The sequence below is a fragment of the Lepidothrix coronata genome, unplaced genomic scaffold (genome assembly GCF_001604755.1).
Source record: "Lepidothrix coronata isolate B3197 unplaced genomic scaffold, Lepidothrix_coronata-1.0 Scaffold105, whole genome shotgun sequence".
NCBI classification, from domain to species: Eukaryota; Metazoa; Chordata; class Aves; order Passeriformes; family Pipridae; genus Lepidothrix; species Lepidothrix coronata.
In genome coordinates this window covers 2735276-2754463 of record NW_016690285.1, presented here as the reverse complement: position 1 = coordinate 2754463, position 19188 = coordinate 2735276, and the positions used below count along the sequence as shown (strand labels likewise).

At 55.2% G+C, this 19188-nt stretch overlaps 2 protein-coding genes across 2 annotated transcripts in view; one reads left to right on the top strand and one right to left on the bottom strand.

Annotated features, from left to right (window-relative positions):
* Positions 1-1263: 1263 nt before the first annotated feature.
* ERMN (ermin) lies at positions 1264-4366 on the top strand. The gene is made up of 3 exons (XM_017823711.1): positions 1264-1717; positions 2000-2086; positions 3720-4366. Exons 1-3 carry the CDS (start codon positions 1471-1473, stop codon positions 4148-4150), a joined length of 765 nt encoding a protein of 254 aa, XP_017679200.1. The 5' UTR covers positions 1264-1470; the 3' UTR covers positions 4151-4366.
* Positions 4367-8292: 3926 nt separating this feature from the next.
* GALNT5 (polypeptide N-acetylgalactosaminyltransferase 5) overlaps positions 8293-19188 on the bottom strand; it is an 11806-nt gene continuing 910 nt past the window's right edge. Inside the window, exons 2-11 of the mRNA XM_017823715.1 lie at positions 18792-19174; positions 16733-16899; positions 14962-15081; positions 14457-14592; positions 13966-14085; positions 13515-13632; positions 12993-13316; positions 11835-11915; positions 10577-10738; positions 8293-8984 (exon numbers count right to left, since the gene is read on the bottom strand). Coding sequence (XP_017679204.1) covers positions 8838-8984; positions 10577-10738; positions 11835-11915; positions 12993-13316; positions 13515-13632; positions 13966-14085; positions 14457-14592; positions 14962-15081; positions 16733-16899; positions 18792-19174 — 1758 coding nt within the window. The 3' untranslated portion in view covers positions 8293-8837. The remainder of the gene's footprint in view (positions 8985-10576; positions 10739-11834; positions 11916-12992; positions 13317-13514; positions 13633-13965; positions 14086-14456; positions 14593-14961; positions 15082-16732; positions 16900-18791; positions 19175-19188) is intronic.

Below are 19188 nucleotides of genomic sequence, written 5' to 3'. Positions count from 1 at the left end.
GAGGGATTTAAAAGCCATGTAGATGTGGCACTTGGGGACATGGGTCAGTGGTGGCCTGGGCAGTGCTGGGGGATGATTGGACTCGATGACCTCAGAGGGCTTTTCCAACCCAAATGATTCAGTGATTCCATGATGACAGAAAGGAACCTTCTCCTCTCCAGCCACCAGACCTTGCTGGGTACCCAGCCTCTCCTCCTCAGGGCACCAACTGCTGCATGTTGTCAACTCACTTCCAAACCTCATCATCCATTTTTCTTGGACAAATTTTGCCAGCAAAGGATGGATTTTATAAATCAATTACACCAAACTCATTTAAAAACAATAATGAAAAGTTGTTGATTTAAAGACACAAACTCACAGATGAACAAAACCAGTGGAAAGACTTTGGGTCCATTTCTAATCAAGGGCTGAACTCGACAAGAGGATTTCCAAGCCCTAAAGCCCAAAGACATCAGAAATGTTGCATTGTACAAACACAGAATGTCATTCACAGCAGGAGATTACACTCTTACATAAACCTGGCTTTGGGCACGAGGGTTGAGATGAGTTCAACTGTGGCCAGAAAAGCCCTTGTGCTGCTCGGGTGATCCTCCTGCTTCCCTCTGCAAAATGCTCTCCTCATTCCTACCAGACTTAGGTCCAAGTGATGGTCACTGATAGAGCCATGGAATGGTTTGGGTTGGGACGGGCCTTAAAGCCTGTGCAGTCCCACCCCCTGCCATGGGCAGGGACACCTTCCGCTGTCCCAGGTTGCTCCAAGCCCCGTCCAACCTGGCCTTGGACACTTCCAGGGACCCAGGGGCAGCCAAAGCCTCTCTGGGCAGTGCTGCCTGTCCACGGCACGTGGGTGGGTGTGGGCCGAGCGTGGCATCGCGCCGTGTGCGGGGCATGTGCCCGCCCGGCCGGGCTGTGCCCCCTCAGGGCAAAACGCTGCCATTGTGTGCCCGCAGCAGGGCGAGGTTCAGCGGCACAAACCCCACGGGGAATGTTAAGCGGGTTAGGTGGCAGGGCGCTGGGGAAGGTGGTCACCCTCCGGGGATTAGGGGTCGGAACAATGGCCGTCCCTGTGACCAGCAGGGACACAAAGGGCCATTGTGCCCGGAGCACAAACTCCTGTTCATTCCCGCGGGGCTGACATGCCCACAGCCCCGCTCTCCCGGCCAGCACAAAAGCTTCCTTGCTTCAGATTGTTTGTTTATGTAAATTATAATGGTGCGTTTAATTATGCAACGGGCAGAGCCTCAGCGACAAGGGAGGTGCTGATTGGGCTGGCAAGCCCCGGGCACAGCGGATGGTGCTGCCGCGGAGCCGGCACAGGAGACGCGCCTGGACCATCGGAGCGGGGGAGCAGACCCCCGGGGCGCAGGGGTGAGGAGAGCACTCCCCACCCCGGGGCGCAGCAGTGGGGCCCCGGAGTGCCCGGCCCCGGTCGGTGGGCACGGCACGGCACGGCAGGACACGGTCCTCAGCATGACAGAAGAAGTGCCCGCAGCAGCCACCATGCCGGCGTGCAACGGGAGCGTTCCCCCGGGGGACGGCCCGCTCCAGGGCATCGGCGGGATCGACCAAACACCAAAATCTGCTGGGACGGTCCCGTGTGCAAACGTGGAAACCAGCTCTGGTGCTCCACCTGCAAAGGAAGCTCTGGAGGAAAACAGAAATTCATTGGCAGAGGACATCACTCCAGGGGATTCTGCTGGAGAGAAGCCATGCCGAGGTACCGTATGGGGCTGCTTGGCTCTTGAGAGTTGGGAGAGAAAAGCTCTGGTTTTTCTGTAGCCTGATGAATAACGGGACATGCTGTGCATGTCAGTCAAAATTCCTTACCTACGGTAGCTGTAACAGCGACTCGGAGTATTTCCGGGGACACATTTGAGGGACCAATTTGTAACTAAAGAAACGAACGATTTCTAAATCTGCTCTGAAAATCTGACAATCTGCAGCCATTAAAACCTGATTACTCCATGAGCCCATGTCTTCTGCTTTGTGTTTCCCAAAGAAAAGCGAGAGGAGAAGGATGGGATGCTACAGCAGGGAGCAGCGGATATCCAGGACACAGGGACCGATGGCCAGGGATCAGGGGAAGGTAATGCAAAACACTGTCTGATGTGGGGTTTCCCTGACACGTAGCAACGAGTGGCCTTCAAAAGTCAGTGGATACAGGTGATTATTAATTTTTTTTAATTGGGTCAGACCCTTCTATTCCAGAGAGCAGTGACTCATTTCTCACGTGCGGAGTTGCTGCACCTTGGAAACCATGGCTGGTATCTTCCTTCCTGAGGTTTTGCATATCTCCATGACCATGGGGGGGTCTTTGACCAGGAAATCCCCAAAAGCTTCATAAGGTTGAGAGATGCTCTGTCTTCTGCTTCATGCCCAGAGGAGAACCTTGGGAGGCTGCCGGAGGCCTCAAAACACAAACTTTTTCCTGCCTGATTTACCGAGTGTTGAATCCCATTTCAGAGAACCATGGGGTTATCTGCAGAAAATTGCTCTGCTAAACACTTGCTCCTCAGTTTCACTCTGCTCATTTCTGGGTGAAAATGGTAGAAATCCGTGGGAGCCAAGGCTGGACCCTCAGCCGTGTCCTGGGTGAGCGGGGCTGTGGGGGGGTCACTGCCCACCTTGGTCCCGAGTTAAAATGTACTGGCTATATACATAGATTAACATGTTTAATTACACTATGCAAACTGCAGCCACTTCTCCAAAAGGAGCAGTATTCTATGGAGTGTTACTAGAGGAGGAGTATTTTATGGAGTCTTACTAAAGGAGGGAAGCCACATTTCTCCAAGGGGGGCTCCAGGCATTATTCCTTTCTGTGTCTCCCACCAATGGGCTCCTGCCTGTCTCTTTGGCTTTGGCAGTGGTGGGACAAGGGCACAGGGCCAGGGGCTGCTAGGTATGCTCTCCCTTGAGCTTTGAAGGTGGCTCTAAAAGAGGAACAAGCTGTGCCCTGCAAACGGAAACTGCTTTCATTAAGAAAAGAAAAATATCTGAATATTTGTCATGGGCAAATTAATATTTCGTAGCAACCACCTAGGCTGTGAGGAGGTGAATCATGGTGGAGGCTTTCCCACTTAGGGCTGACATCCATATTCCAGCTGTGCCGCTTTAGGAGCGCACAATAAAACCTATTAAAGGATCTCACAAGGCTCCCCCCGGCCCCGCCCCTCAACCACAAGCACTTTATCTTGAAATTGCAGGCAGCTTTTTAGTACCCAACCAATTTAGTCTAATTAATACTCTGGACCCCACAGGCAAAATGTTGAATAGACCATTTGTTGCGACACTAAAGCATCATTACCGGCAGAGATGTGCCAAACAGGACAAATGGGAGATGGCCATGGCAGCCGGGGCGGCCACCGCTGAGGGAGGGACACGTCCCAGGGGGCACAGCTGGGCACTGCGTGCAGAATGGCTCCTTCCCCCTGCCTTTCCCTTCTCCTTTCCCTTCTCCTTTCCCTTCTCCTTTTCCTTTTCCTTTCCCTTTTCCTTTTCCTTTTCCTTTTCCTTTTCCTTTCCCTTTTCTTTTCCCTTTCCCTCCCCTTGGTGGGAATGGGGGTAGAACAGAGAGAGGCATTAAGAAAGGGGTCCAGCCTGGCGGTGCAGGGCTCCCCTCACCCTCTGGGGGGTGGGGGCTCTAGGATCACCCCCGGAACCCGCAGGGGTTCCCCGTGGGGTGCTGACCCCTCCTCACCTGCACCCTCCGTGTCACGCAGGGCCGGGCGGCACAGAGGGGCTGCCAGTGGGCACGGGGGAGCCACCGGTGCCAACAGCCAGTCCCAGCGGGGAGGCAGAGGAGAGCCTGGCAGCCAGGGCTGATCCCAGAGGGGACGTGGCTGAGGAGGATGTGGAGGATGCGGAGGAGGAGGACACCGAGGAGGACGAGGTTCAGGTGATCGAAATCAAGAAGGAGGACAGCGAGGCGTCCCGCCTGCAGCAGCAGGACAGCTGCAAGGAGCCGTCTGCCCCTGCCAGCCCTGGCTGCAACTCCCCGCTGGAGAAACCCGGGGAGCAGCCCAGCCTGGGCAAAAAGAATGACATCTCCAGACACAGCTATTCCAGATACAACACAATCTCCTACCGGAGGATCCGGAAAGGAAACACCAAACAGCGGATCGATGAGTTTGAATCCATGATGCACTTATGAACTGAGGGGGAATTGCCCAATGCACCAAGCCTTCTCTCCGGGTTTGGGTTTATTTTGTTCCCCCAAGACATGTCTCTTCACACAACGTGGGGTCACTGCTTTTCTCCTTTTTGTACGTGATTTATAATACACTGTGAAAATTTAACATCTTGGCTTTGACAGGGGCAGAGGTGTCCATAGTGCAGGAAAATAAATAATCAGTTTGCTAAATACAAACCCATTTGATTTTAAGGTTATCCTCTTATTTTCTCTTCAACTTTATAACCGTGTTCAGACCACGGGACGGCCCGAACTGGCTGCCAACGCGCACGTGTCCTGTGCCGTCAGCTCGCCCTAATGAGCTGGCAGTGGTGGCACTGGCCAGGGCTGGGGAACAGTAAGAGACAACTCTTGGCAATCCCCCCATTCTGCTGTGCATCCGTGCTGGTGCTTGACAGTGCCCCGACAGCCACTGTCCGTGCCCAACTCGTGCTGCAGGGACGGACTGGCATCCCGGGCAGACGCCGGTGTAGGAATGAAGATGAGAAGGCACCGAGGACCCTGAGCCCTCCCTGCTGCCCCTCACACCTCCCATGGTGTGACTGTCAGCACCAGGTAGGTCTGGCACACACGGGGTTGAAGGTGTCAGCATGATGTGGGGTTGCCTGCCTGTCCACACCGTGGGCACTGCCAGGCTCACCAGCTGCTGTCCAGCCTGTCCTGGGGGGACAGTGACTCTGCAGTGCAGTCAGACACACTGGGCTCCTCTTCCCCCCCAGCCCTCCTCACTGTGGCAACCCCCAGCCCTGGCTGAGGACCCTCACCCAGCCCAGGGGCAGCCTGGGGCGGGGGGGGGGCTGTACTGGTGACCAGTGCCATCTCCAGCACAGAGCTGGGGTCTGGACCAGCCCCGAGGGCAGCAGCTCACCCAGCACATCCCTGTGTGTGCCTCGGTGTGTCTCTGGCAAACCTGACCACTACCAGGAACCTCTATTTTCCCAGTGCCACCAGGTCAGACTCTTTTATGTCTCTTCTCGACTAAGTTTAGATGCAAAATTAAAGATTGTTTTGTGAAGTTTTAACCATAATTTTTGTCTCATTTGAACACAACCCTTCTCCATTTTCAAAGACCTTTGTGTAACCACCATACAGTTGTTGCAATCTTTTTTTTTTACTGTTTTACAGTCAGATTTGTCTGGAGTTGGGACTTAGCTTTGCAATTGTCATCCCAGAAAGCATCTGGGAAAGCTGAGAACAGCTGGCAAGGGAGAGGAGGTAAGGACAGAGTTATACAGAGGCCTCCTGCAGCCATAAGTGCCTTTTTAAGGATTAGTTTTACATCTCCAGCAGCACTGAATATCGTTTTGATTCTTCTTGTTCTACATAAAGGCAATTATTTATTGGCAACGTGAAAATAATACACGGCAATTCTGCATTGTGCCAGCAGACACAGCCCTCATTGTGCCATTCACACTTGTTTGTTTGCTCCTTGGCCTGGGGAAGTTCTGAGCTTTGCTTGTACCAACTTATACTGTGGGTCTGTTCCCACTGACAGCTGCCCTGGGCTGCTCTGGGGTGACACATCCCTCTTAAAGACATGGTCATGGTAATTCCAACCAGGGCCAGGCTGGACGGGGCTGGGAGCAACCTGGTCTAGTGGAAGATGTCCCTGCCCATGGCAGGGGATGAAACAAGATGAACTTTCAACCCAAAGCATTCTGTGAATCTATCATTCTTTAAGACCATTTCCAGACCTTTCAATGGGAAAGGCTCCCTGAGACTTTCAATGACCTGGGACTCACTTTTTACCTTCCTTGCAAAGCAGCACTTGCTCAGCTGAGAGCTGCAACGCCCTCTCCTGCTTTCCTGAGTAACTGGAAAAATACAATTAAAAGTGCTGGGATGCTCTAGGGGCCTGAGGGCCTTTCCCACAAGCAGCTCCCCTTGCCAGACCCTCTGGGTGGGTGGGTGTGGGGTGGACAGCAAGGTGTTCACAGGTAATGAAGAGGCAGAGGTGGGCTGCTTGCCCTGTGGCCATCACCGTGGTCAGTGGGTCAGATGGGGCACACGGAGCAGCCAGGCAGGGAGGTGCCTGTATGGCATGTGAGGTAAAGGGACACCTGGAGATCTGGAAACTTGTCCCTTGGAGCAGAGGTGTTTTCAGGCTGATTAGGGCATGGCAGTCACAGCCCCAGCTCAGCCTGAAAATCCTCTCTCTGTGTTTCCACTGTTTCAAGTGTGGGCTGACGGCAGGTAAGAGCTGGAGCCTTACGGAGGGTGTTGATGCCAGATGCCACAAGCTGCAGCAGCTGTGGGTGCAGCAGCCAGCCGGACTACTGCCCTGCCCTGCCCTGGGATACACCACGGCCAAAAATCGGGGGAATTGGAGCTTTGAGGGTTCTTTCTGGGGTGAGGCTTTGTGGTTCAGCCTGGCAGTAACTCGGGCAGGAGTCCCCAGAGAGGGTCCATGTCGGTCAGTTAACTCACTGCACTCAGAGGAAGCAGCTTCACCTATTATCATTTATTCCCTCTTTTTAAACCCTTTTTTTTTTTTTTTTTGAGTATACCAAATGGGGCCTCCCACTGTGACCACTTTGATTCAGGGCACTCAGTGATGGAAGCACAGCACGACATGCTGTGTCCCTCCCCACCACAGCTTCAGAGGCATTTGCTCTCCTCTGGAAAAGCTGTGCCTGTTTCCCATCGCTGACACAAGGGACATCAGGGGCTTCCATCCCCACCCCAAGCAGTGGTTCTCCAGCTGTGGTGCCTCCTCCCTGACCTCCCTGCTCACACAGCCCAGGCTCTGAGTGCCCTGAGGAGTGACACACACCCCGGTGTGTCCGTGGGGATGGCGGGAGCGGCTCGTGGGGAGCAGCAGGACTGACACCCATCGCAGGCTGCCGAGCCTGCCGGAAAAATGCTCTTGTTTCTGGAAGACTGGGCTGACTGGTGCCATCGGAACATTCCCAGTGCTGAGCAACAGCACGGCCCCAGCTCACTGCCAGCAGCCCCGAGGCACCCTCCAGTCCTGGAGCACAGATCCAACATGGAAGTGAGCATTTACACGAGCGGGGCCCCGGCGTGCGAGTGACAGGGCTGGCGATGGGATGTGACCGTGACATACGACTGCCTGGTGCCTGCTCGGTGACAAGTGATTGAATGTCAGCAAACAGAATCTGATGAAATTCATGCTCCTGATACGAGCTGACTGCCCAAACATCGTCTGTGTCATTTTTCTGATAGTGACTGCGGGCTAGCTGCGCTGAAGGAGGGAGAGAAAATCGGGAAGACAGTTGCAATAGGAGTCAACTGGGAAAATCTGTTGGGGCAGTCAATATTTTGGCAGACTGAGCCTGTCAGATGCTGTCAGCACTGATCCACCACATCAGAGGCAACAATATGCCATGGCCTTCTGAAGAACCAAAGGAGAAGTACAGGGGTGTGTGAGGTGGGACAGCAGAGGCTCGGCCATAGTCACAGTGCTGTGAGCAGCCAGTGCGATGCTCAGCCCTGGGTACCCCGAGGGCTTGTGCTTCAGCAGCCCCTCACCTCAGCACAGGGCAGGGGGCAGGAGGAGAAGTGCTGCCTCCCCCCATGACCCCACAGCAGTACAGGGAGCAGCCTCCCACAGCAGGAATTTCCAATGGGAACAGCGGGAGAAACCCTGCCTGGGATGCCCAGCTGTTACATACCCTGGATCTCACTGCCCTGGCACACAGAATTTATTCTCCCCTCAAATCTGTCCCATCAATGACTGGTGATGGCTTTTGGAGATCAAGAGTTTCACAGTAAGGACAAATCCTGCCCGTGACAGTGGGTTCAGAGGCAGTTTGGTGTGCAGATCCTGGCCATGCCAGGCAGCTTGGGCTGAGGGAAGTGCCAGTGATTGTGGGGAGCCCCCGAAAAGCCACAGGGGCTTGGGGACATGACTGTGGTGCTGGCAGCCCCAGGGTGGGACAGCCTGGCCACCTGGAGTGAGGAGCTCCCTGGCTGGCCACTGCTGTGTGCCACTGGCAAGAAGCAGGATAAACCTTTGGATCCCCCCTCCAGCAGCTCCTCTCTCTGCCAAGCAGAGCCAGGCACACGTGCCCTCATTATCCCCATGGCACGGGCAGGGCCTGCTCCAAGCTTCTGCCACAGCCCCCGGGTAACCCCATCAACATTCACCTCCCACTATTAAAAGTGGCTTTATGGATACACCATCAATTCCTCACAGAGCTCTGGTCCTCATCTGTCAGCCAGCGGGTCCCCCAGGGTGGGAGCCTGTGGCTGGACCCAGTGTGGGCACCACGATGGATTCCTTTGATGTGCTGGTCAATAAACTTCCATTTTCTGGAGAGGAATAAGCAGCCCACTTTGCTGCTTACAGACTTACCTGGAAGTATTTCTGCAGCTTATGCTGCTGTCAGGGGGAACTGAGGGATGTTTGCTCACGGTAGGATGGGGACTTCAAAAAATATTTCCATTTAATAATACAGAAAGCGAGTTTTTGCCAAAGTCTCCCACAGTGAGGGAGCACTGGGCCGATCTGTTCAGGCACTGTCAAACCCGAGGTGCTGCTCTTGGTGTTCTGATCCCTCCATACACTGGCATTAAATCACGGATTTCCACTGTCACCCGGAAAGGCACTTCCCCTTTGCTAGCTGTGTGCCCTCGCTGAGCTCACAGCTGGAACCACAGCAGTCCTGGTGCAACTGGGCCCCCTTCAGTCCACGTGGTAATTGCCAAACTGCCACTTCTGATAAGGGTTTGTGGAGTCACAGGCCTTCACCCTCAGGGCTTTGTAAGAGGGATCCACTTCCAAGCAAGACAGCTGCGGGAGGTGCTGATGCTCAGAGATGATGTGGTCGCTCTGCAGGGGAGAGAGACAAGGCTTAGGGGGGCTCAGGCTCCAGTGCCCTGCAGCATCAGCTCAATTTGCTTACCAAGAAAGCTTGGTTTACAGAATCACAGAATCAATTAAGTTGGAAAAGACCTCTGAGATCATCGAGTCCTACCTATTCCTAATGGTGTGCCCTTTTTTGGAATGTCCCTAATATATGAGATGTCTGCTGACTTACAGAGACTTTGGGGCAGGATCCAATCCTGCACCTGTTGCTGAGCCAGGATCACAGCACACCTGCTCTGCTTTCTGGCTTTTCCTTCACTGGGAATGGAGAGATGAGCTCTCTCATTGTCAGCATGCCAAAGGGAATCACTGATGGCATTTGCTACACGGGGAATGTACAGCAGGAGGTGGATTTTTGTATTGTGCAGTTTGTTAGCTGATGAACTCAAAGCACAGTTACTGCGCTGAAAAAGATGTCAGGTAATTCAAATGCTGGGGCAGTACACTGGATTGTGAAAGAATTATGAGTCTGAGTGATCTCCATCCTTCAGTTCTTCACATCTACTTGGATTTACCTACCTACCCCCATGGCCAGCCAAGTGATGCTGTAGGTGCTGCCACAGGCAAGGGACACTGTCACTGCCTGGCACTGCAGTGACTCTCAGGATCAGCTCATTAACACCGAGATGAAACACTCCTGACGTGACGTGTAGAGTGGGGTCTAGGCAGAAGCTGGATCTTTGTGCAGACGGTAACTGCACTTCACACCATTAAACAACACAATGACTGATGTCAGGAGAGGGTAAAGCACCAAGACTCCTTCAGCCAGCAGCCACTGAGCTCCCCTCAGGCTCCTATTGCTGGCAGGACTGAAATGGGACCATCAAATCCATCTCACCCACGGCTTGAGGTGAACCCAGGCTGGAACAGGAGACAAGTCCTGTCTGTGCCCCACACAGCTGCCTGGACATGTTCGCATATTTTTCACAAAGCAAAATGACAATTTCACAATTTTCAGTAAGTGGATGACAATTTTCCTGTATTTTTCCCCAAACACCCAAGGTGAGCCTGTGACATTCTGGCTTTGAACACAGGAACTTGTCGATACCTTGTGTAACTCAGCAACAGTTTTTGTTTCTTAAATGAAGAGTGTTTCTTTCTTAACTACAAACTATGTCATTTCAGAGCGTTTTGGACAACTCCTGACAGAGGTACAGCCGTGACTCTTTGTGCAGTGCAGGCAATTAACACAAGATCCATTCTTTTCCGTTCCATAGATGCTTTCTTTAAAACCCACCGTGAGCTGAGAGCCAATCAATACTGAGTCATCTCCCTGTAAGTGCTATCGACAGTTTCCATGTAAAACCAGGACGTTTTGTTACTGCTGTGGAGGCAGTGCCAGCGTGCCCCCAGCCCGGCACACGGTGTGGGGGTGCTCATCCCTTGGACTGGCACAGGGGCCTGAGGAATGGCAGGGGTGCCAGGGACCAGCTCAAGGGGACAGGAGGCTTTGGCAAAGCAGGGACCAGAGGGCCAGGGTGCCCCCCATGCTGGGCTGTCGGTGCCCATCGCCGTGCCCGGCTCAGTGACCCATCCCAGGACAGCACGTCACTCACCAGCCCTGGCCGGACGGTGGCCAGGGACCTGTGGAGCCAGGCCAGGCTGCGGCTCCTGCCCTGGCAGCGGCGCAGGCCCAGGGCCCCCAGGACGCCCGAGGGGGCGAGGCAGAGCTCCCCGTGCTGGATCAGCCTCAGCCAGGTGTAGTTGAAGTGCTGGTTCTGTGGGGAGAGAGCAGGCAGAGCTGTGACCCCGCCAGGCCCCCCCAAGGGCACGGCCAGAGCCAGGAGAGCAGCTCCTCGCCTGCCCCTGCCCTCGCCCAGGACCAGGGCTGAGGAAAGTCACGAGCCATGGGAACACCTGTCCAGTGGATCTGCAGGGCTAAAAAGATCAGGACAGCCCCAGTCTCAGCTCTGGGAGTGACTCCTGCTGCAGCCACACAGACCCCCCACCCCCATTGCTGCCTGCCCCTCTGCTCTGCCACCTCCCCTGGCTGCTCCCAGCACTGGGGCACAAAGGGATACATTCCCAAATGAGACAAGCCCCCCCCAACATGCTGGCCTGTGCCAGAGCAGGGAGCAATTAGCCAGAAATTGCCTAAAAACACTGTCTAGGAAGGAATGACAGAATCCCAGATGAGACTGAAAGGGACCCCAAAGCTCATTTCATTCCACCCACCCTTCCATGGGCAGGGACACCTTCCCCTAGCCCAGGTTGCTCCAAGCCCCGTCCAACGTGGCCTTGGACACTTCCAGGGATCCAGGGGCAGCCACAGCTTCTCTGGGCACCCTGGGCCAGAGCCCAGGGCCAGGGCCTCACCACCCTCACAGCCAAGAATTCCTTCCCAATATCCCATCTAACCCTGCCCTCTGGCAGTGGGAAGCCATTCCCCCTTGTCCTGTCCCTCCAGGCCCTTGTCCAGCTCTCTTGGAGACCCTTTGCACAGTGGAAAGGGCTCTAAAGATGGGAAAGACTGGCCACAGTGGCTGCTTCCCATCTAGCCCAGAGTGCAGCTGGATATTCTGCAGCAGCACACAAAGCACAAGCTGATATTTAAATGTTTCATGTGCAAGCTCATGGATTCATTGGACTTTCCTGTTCCAGCCGAATTTGCTGGCTCGGGGATTGCTGGTGGCTACAGGCTGTGCCAACAGGCAATTCCTGCCTCTTGCTGCTCCCAGGTGTTGCCTGGCCATGTCCCAGGTGGGAAGGGCTGTGTCAGCTCCCGGGGAGGGAGCAGGTCACCACAGGAGGCACAGGGACTCTGTGCCATGTGCTATGAGCAGTGTGACATGGTCCTGTGCAGGGGGTCCTTACCGTGTTGTTCACATCACACTCCTCAAAAGCCAGAGTGGGGCCTTCCACAGCGACACATCCTGCCAGGGCCACGTTAATAAGCTGGAAAACAGCAACAAAATGCAGATGTAGACATAAATTCCCAAGGCAGGGGACAGGCTGTTACACTGCACTTCACCTGCTGGATTCACAGGACTGTCATTACTAACTGCCCATGCCACTATGCAAGGGAGAGAAGAGTGTCCAAGGCCAGGCTGGACAGGGCTTGGAGCAACCTGGGCTAGTGGAAGGTGTCCCTGCCCATGGCAGGAGGAGGGAATGAGATGAGCTTTAATGTCCCTTCCCACCCAAACCATTCCGGGATTCTGTGGTGTAGGAAGGGAACCTGACCCTGTTCTGCCTACCAGCAGCCCAGCAAGGAGCTCGTGGAGGCAGGACTGAATCCAGAACGGCCTTTAGGGTGTTTCCCGCCCCAGCTCGCCCACCTTCCCCCCCGAGGTGCATGCTCCGAGCCCAGAGCGGTGCCGACTCGCCCGGCCCCCGCGCAGTCCCGGTAAGGCGGGCGGCTGCTGCGCTCTGCCGGCTGCGGGATGCGGTGCACACCCGCCGTGCACACCCGCGGTGCACACCCGCACCCGAGCGGGCAAGCACGGACGGAGGGAGGCAGGGAGGATCCCCCGGGACCACCGGGCGGTGCGGGACCTCCCGCCACGGAGGGACTTCTCGCCCCCCGGGCACATCCCGCCCCCGGGAAGATCCTGCCCCGCGGGCACGTCCCGCCCCGCGGGTACATCCCGGCCCGGGGACACATCCTGCCCCGCGGGCATATCCTGCGCCGCAGGCACATCCCGGCCCGGGAGCACATCCCGCCCCGGGGCACGTTCTGCCCCCGGAGGCTCATCTTGCCCAGAGGCACATCCTGTCCCAGCACTGCCTCGAGAGCAGCTCCACTGGTCAAACACCAAACCGGTTCTCCGGCGGGAAATTCCCCCTTGTATCCGTGACCTGTTTCTTTACAAAACCACGGTGGAATCCAGCCTCTGTGCTGTATCGGATATCCCAAACGCTGCCCCAGGCCAGCGAAGCCGTGCAGCAGCAGCGTGCTGGGGTGCTGCCCAGGGCCCAGCCAGCCCCTGAGAGCCCATGTGAAGGAAGGACAGCGGGTCCTTGGGTACGTACCAGCCCGCTGGCTTTAACCAGGGGAGCTTCCAGGTCTGGGTAGACATTCTCCAGGTACCACCGGAAACTTTTGCACTGGAGCTTCTTTCGCAGCTGGATTTGTTGAGTCAGGTCTCCAACATCCACGTTTTTCAAGACCAAGTGGTAAGCGTGGCCGTAGAAGAGCTCCTTGTACTCGTCCAGCCAGACCTCTGCCACACGGGCCAGGTTCCGCTCCACTGTTCTCACCCGGTCTTTCGGGAAGGAATAAGGATTGTCATTCCTGAAAATGTGCCCAACTCTGGAGCAGGGAACAATCTCAATCTCTCCTCCGCACATCCAGACCTGAGAAACAGAAGTCACTGGTAGAACACAGGCAGATGACGGGTGCTGGCTTTGCACAAGCCAGGAGAGAAGCAGAAAGCTAAGTCAGGTGCCAGGGGAGATGGGGTCTCCAGCACAGAGCTGCCCCTGGGGAGCCCCTGCCTGAGCCTCATCACCCACCCAGGCGGGAAGGGGTGCAGGCACGTGACAGTGACCTACCTTGAATGAAATCTCCATATTTTCCCCTCCCCAAACATCCAGTCCTGGGTCGTACATTCCCAGCTCAAAAAAATACTTCTTATCGATGGAGAACAGGCCACCTGCCATGACGGGGCACCTGGGAACAGAGAGGCACATGGTGTGCCAGTGGCTGTGACAGAGGGGGTATTTGGGTGGCTTTACCCAGTCTGAAACTGAAACAGGGCAGGAGAAAGGCAGTGGAATGTTCTCCCAGCCCTGGGAGCATCGCTGACATGCCAGCAGTGCTGTGAGTGGGGGGAAAGACTTCCCGGGCTTTGCCCGTGCCTGGTGGGATTGCCCGCAGTGTAACTGTGCCTCTGCTGCCCTGGCAAGCAAAGGAAAAACACTTGGCCTCAAAGGAGCCTTTGCTGTTAAATTATTACCAAAGGAACAGGCTGGTTTGCAAAGCTTTCACATTTGCCTTTTTTACCTTATTATATCAGTCTCCTTGATTTTATTTGCCTCGATGACCTCTTGTGGAATCTGCCTCCATCCAAAATTCATTGGCCAAGTAAAAATCCCACGCTGGAAGTTGTCCACGGTCATGTAACTAAATGGAGAAAAGATCGGGATGACTAATTCTGAGTCACATTCCTGATTGAAATGTCACCCTTAATGAGTGAAGATGAATATCTGTATGTAATTAAACCAGGATTTTAACAAATTTCATCAGGAATCCTCTTCATGCACTAAAAGTCATGAAAAAGGGAAAAGGTGTGTGTGATAATCACAGGGGCCATGTTCACAGCTAATGCTAATTTCTGGTGTACAGCAACATTCCATGTCCCCTGTGGAATGCTGCTGGAGGCCAGTTAGGAGGTGGGAAGTCATGTCTGCCTGTGATGAACACACTGGTGGTCCCAGTAAGGGATTTCACTTGAGCTTCCAGCATGGATTTGGGGATTCCCAGGGATGCCCCACCTCATGTCCTTGTCACTGATGACCTCGATGACGGGGCAGGCGACCTTGGTGCGGCGCAGTCGGACCCTCTCCAGCAGTGGCTCCAGCCAGCCCACGTTGCACTCCACGTGTGAGTCCAGGAACGTCAGGACTGCCCCTGTGCAGAGGCCGGGGCAGCATCAGGCCCTGGGCACCCTGACCCCAACCCGTGCTGACCAACCTCCCTGGGCACCCCGCAGGCTCAGAGTGCTGCCAATGGTGCCACGAGCCCCCTTGGCTCCCCAGACCCTCCCAGCCACAGCCCAGAGCATGTTTTCACATGGCAGGTTCCAACAGAAATGGCCACTTTGGTGCTGACATGGCCTGGCCAGGGCAGGTGGTGGATCTGGGGTGATTTTTCATCAGCTAGAAATCCCGATGAAAGGACACCTGTAGTGCCTCGGGAAGGACTAATACCCAGTGCTGGAGACACCTCCCCTGCACCTCTAGGGGTTCCCAACCAGCTGGAACATGGCTCTTGTCCTACCTTTGGCGATCTCTGCTCCCGCCAGCCTGGCCCGGATCAGCCCGTGCCTCTCCCTGAGGCGCAGGATCTTCACTTTTGGGAACCGTGCCATGTACGTGTCTAGCTGCTCCTTCAGGTACTCTGCAGAGGAGGAGGAGAGCACAAGGCTGACTTACCCATTTCCACCCACTTCCAGGGTGAAAAGCAGCAGGCAGGTTTTCCCTGGAAGCATCTCCAGACACACCGGGATCCTCAGCACTGGGATGTGAACATCTGGGCACAGCTGCAGGGCTTCTGGTGCACAGTGTTGTGGTGCCAGCCTGCTCTCCAGGGAAACAGCCAGTTGCTTCAGTGCCAGCTGGTTTAGGCTGAAGTGATGAGCCTGAAAATCTCTGTGGGAGATTTCCTGTGTGCCAGTACTCGGTGACGGGTGTGCTGCTTTGTGGCCTCACTCGGGTAGTTCATGACCCAAACCCGGCTGTTCAAAGACTCCAAAATTAGGTTTTTTTTTCTTCATGCACTATAATTGCAATTAAAACCTATTTTTCTGTGCTCTACAAACTTCTCAATATTAAGCACCGCACCTAAAGATCCAGGGTTTAGACTGCACAAGGGTTTGCTGTGCCTCATCTCTACTTTTCAGGTGCTTTTGTCATGGTTTCTCATGACTGTGGAGGCAGTTCGTGGCCAACTCTCAGGAAAAAGAGGGTGAGAGGAAGGTGGGAGTGCCAGGCAGCCCTGGTCAGGGGCACAGGATCCCAATGCTCTGCCACAGGGCTGCAGCTGCTCCAAGCACTCAGTCTGGACACAGACCTCCCTCACCCATGGGCTTTCTTGGTGTTCCCTGGTTTTCTTCAGGAGAATAGACTTGTTTGCATTCCAAAAGCCAGTTGAAAAGCTTTGAAAGGCTCCAAGGCTGAAGCATTAGTGACAGGTTTGCTGTGGGCCACTGCTGCTGCTCTGGGGGTTCCAGCAGTGATGAGCTGGGTCACCTGCACTCCCCAGGTTTTGGGTGCAAACCCCATGTTTCAGATATTCCCTGGCTAACAAGCACATACAAGGTGAAACCTTGGGAAGAAAGTTAAGAGAACTTGAAAACATGCTTCTGGGGGGAAAATGGTAGGAACATGTTATAATGACTATATTAAAAATCAGCAAACTGAATCTTTTTCCTCTGTGTTGCCTTTTGTTGCATTGATGGCCTGCTGTGCGCATGGCATGAGCTCTGAAGTCCATCTGAGACAGCACTTCCCCTGAAGAATCAGCAGTGGGGAAATTACATCATTCCTAAATTTTTAAGGGCTGAAGTCAGCAGAGAGCTGAGGCATCACAACTCAGAGGTTTGCTATCACCTGAAATGCCAGTGAAAGGCACTGGCATGGCAGATCCTGGCTCACCACCACTCCCACCACAGCTCCCTGTCCTCTGAGGCACTGGGCAGTGTGTCCCCTGCACTGGGAACACGGGGGCTCGTCTGGGAGCTGCACAGAGAGGGGTGCACAAGCCCTTGAGCCAGGGACACCCTGAAGATGGGTGGGCTGGGCAGGACTCAGCTCCCTGGTGCTCCTGGAGCCTGGTGCCTCCAGCAGCCTCTGCCTTGATTCCCCACAACCACCCCCAGTGCCCGCCTGGCCTCTGATCCCCCTCAGCCCCCAGCACAGGCTGCACTTCAATACAGCCCGAGGAGAAAATGTGATTTCTCTCTCCTATTCAGAATTGAATTACAGAGAACAAATTGCATTTTGCCCTGAAGTTATATTAGTTTCATAAAGGCAGAAGAAGCTTCACCTACCCTTAGTGCTGAAGTCATCCACCAAGATGACTTCCTCAATCAGGTGTGGAGGAGACCTGCTGAGGACACTGTGCACGGAGCGGAGCAGGGTGGACCACACTTCATCCACGAAGCACATGATGATGGTGGTGGTCGGGAGGTCGTCGTGGACACGCTGCTCGGAGCACCTGCAACGGCAACATGGGCTCACGGGTCACGCTCCTGAAAACATCCAGGCTCAGGGGCTTCTGGGAAAATGCACAGGGAGGGGGTAAGCCAGACGTGGAATACAGAGGCAAAGCTCTGCAATGTTGGGAGGGGGAACAGAGGGGTGAGGGGGCAACCCCTTCAATAGCCCCAGTGCCCCTCTTGTGGGCAGCCCAGCAGGACGGGATGTGCTCACTCATTTCTGGCTGGGACCTATTCTGAAGAAAGTTCATAGGTATTTCAGGACTTCACAGAAGTGCTCTGGGCAAATGAAAATCACCCCAGAATTACTCTGTCACAATCCTTCTCCTGCTCTCTTGGAGCCCTGTTAGGTACTGGAAGGGGCTCTAAGGTCTCCCTGGAGCCTTCTCTTCCCTAACTCTCTCAGCCCCAGGACTACTGATCCAGGCTCTGCAGGGAGCACTCCCCGCAAGCCTCCTGCCCATCTCACTCCTCCTCAGGGCCTCTCCCCACAGCCCTCCTGCAGGGACACGGTGCCTGGTGAGCACCAGTGTCACCAACAAAGGAACAAGCACTGTGCATGGTTGGAGGCTGGGACACGACAGGTTTCCTGCTGGCCAGATTTCAGTGGTCTAGTCCAGTACTCCAGCAAGAATCACAAGAGGAACTGAGGTCTAAACTGGGAGAGACTGGAATACACCAGCAAAAAAGTAACGTGTTGTTTGATTCCCGAGAGCTGCCAACCACCACTGCCATGAGTTGGCAACACAGTACCTGCCCACGCCACCGAGCTGGGGGCAGAGCCGGCACAGGTCCCTGATGCAGCAGCACACACCCCCAGGAACGTGCCCTGTTTGGCCAAGGTGTTCCCTGTGACGGCAACGCCTCTGCTCCTGGGCAGGTGTGTCACTCCCCGGAGCTGCTTCCTGCTCCACAGCTCCAAGGCTCTGCTGTCCACACCAATCCCAGGGCTTTTTGTGCCACCACGGCTCTGGTCCTGTGCACAGGTGGTATGAGGAAGCAGCCCCAGCTATCTCCCTCCTTCCCTGCTCCAACTCTTCCTGTGCAGGGTCTCACCTCAGCAAGCACCAACAGCACTGTGGGAATGTCTGCACTGTCCTGCGGGATGGGGACAATCACGGCACAATTCCCACCCCACCGTACCCACGGTCTGTGAGCACAGGAGGAGGGACATGGGAGGGTCTCTGCACGAGGCAGGCCTCCCATGTGCACAGGGGCTGAGAAACATCTGTGGCAGGAAAGGCTGAATGTGAGAGATGAACCGGCCACTCACCTGAGCTGGTACCTTCCCCGGCCCTCCCTGCAGCTGCCACAGAACCACAGAATGGCTTAAGGTTGGAAAAGACTTTTAAGATCATCAAGTCCCGGCATCAACCCCACACTGCCAAGCCCACTCGGCATGGCAGCTCAGGATGGAGCCCCCCTGGCCCCTTGCCCTTCCATCAGGGAGGTGCTGCCCATGCCTTGTCTTGCTCTTCTCTATTGGCACTATAGGAGGGAGTGACTTTTTTGAAGTGCAATCCTGACATCTGCAGAATCAACTATACATTTCATAGGGACAGCTGTAACCGTGTGGGAGTTTTCCAAACCCAGCTTTGAGCTGCACCTGACACAGCAGGTACAGTGTTCTAAGGCACAGAGAGGCCTGAGCCCATCACCTGCCCTGTGTGCCCTGATTCTTTGGGTAGCGGGGTTCAGTGGGTTACAGCCTGCAAAAGTTACCAGCTTTACATTTTAACAACAAAGCGCTCTGACTTGGACAGGCAAGAGGTGTCTGACAGGTAGCACGGCCAAAGCAGAGGGCTTGGTGCCCCCAGCAGCCCTCCCTAGAGCCACCTGGCCCATTCCCAGGGGGTGAGGCAGGGATTTGTGCAAGGGGAGTGGATCTTACCCGGCAGGCCTGGTGTCCGCGATGGCTCTGTCCACGGGGATCAGATCGCTGAGGTAGACATTAAAGTTTCCTTCTTTCCATCTACTTTTTGCTTCTTCTTGTTTATCATCAGGGACTGCAACAGCATGTCCAAACTGGCCAGGAGCTCGGGGGTCTCTCGGGGCGAGCGTTGCATCCACAGACAGGACCCTGTGCATCCCCGGCTTGCCACCCGCCTGCTCCTGCCCGTCCTGGCCAGTGCCAACCCCCCCGAGAGCTGCTCCTGCCTGCTCCTGCCTGTCCTGGCCCGTGCCAGCCGTTCTGAGAGCTGCTCCCGCCTGCTCCTGCCTGTCCTGGCCCGTGCCAGCCGTTCTGAGAGCTGCTCCCGCCTGCTCCTGCCCGTTCTGTTCAGTGCCAG

Bases quoted from the DNA above. Each gene is read 5' to 3' on its own strand.
- ERMN (XM_017823711.1), top strand. From the start codon at position 1,471: ATGACAGAAGAAGTGCCCGCAGCAGCCACCATGCCGGCGTGCAACGGG. The intron at 1,718-1,999 runs GTACCGTATGGG...TGTTTCCCAAAG, and splicing joins TGGAGAGAAGCCATGCCGAG to AAAAGCGAGAGGAGAAGGAT. The intron at 2,087-3,719 runs GTAATGCAAAAC...CGTGTCACGCAG, and splicing joins TGGCCAGGGATCAGGGGAAG to GGCCGGGCGGCACAGAGGGG.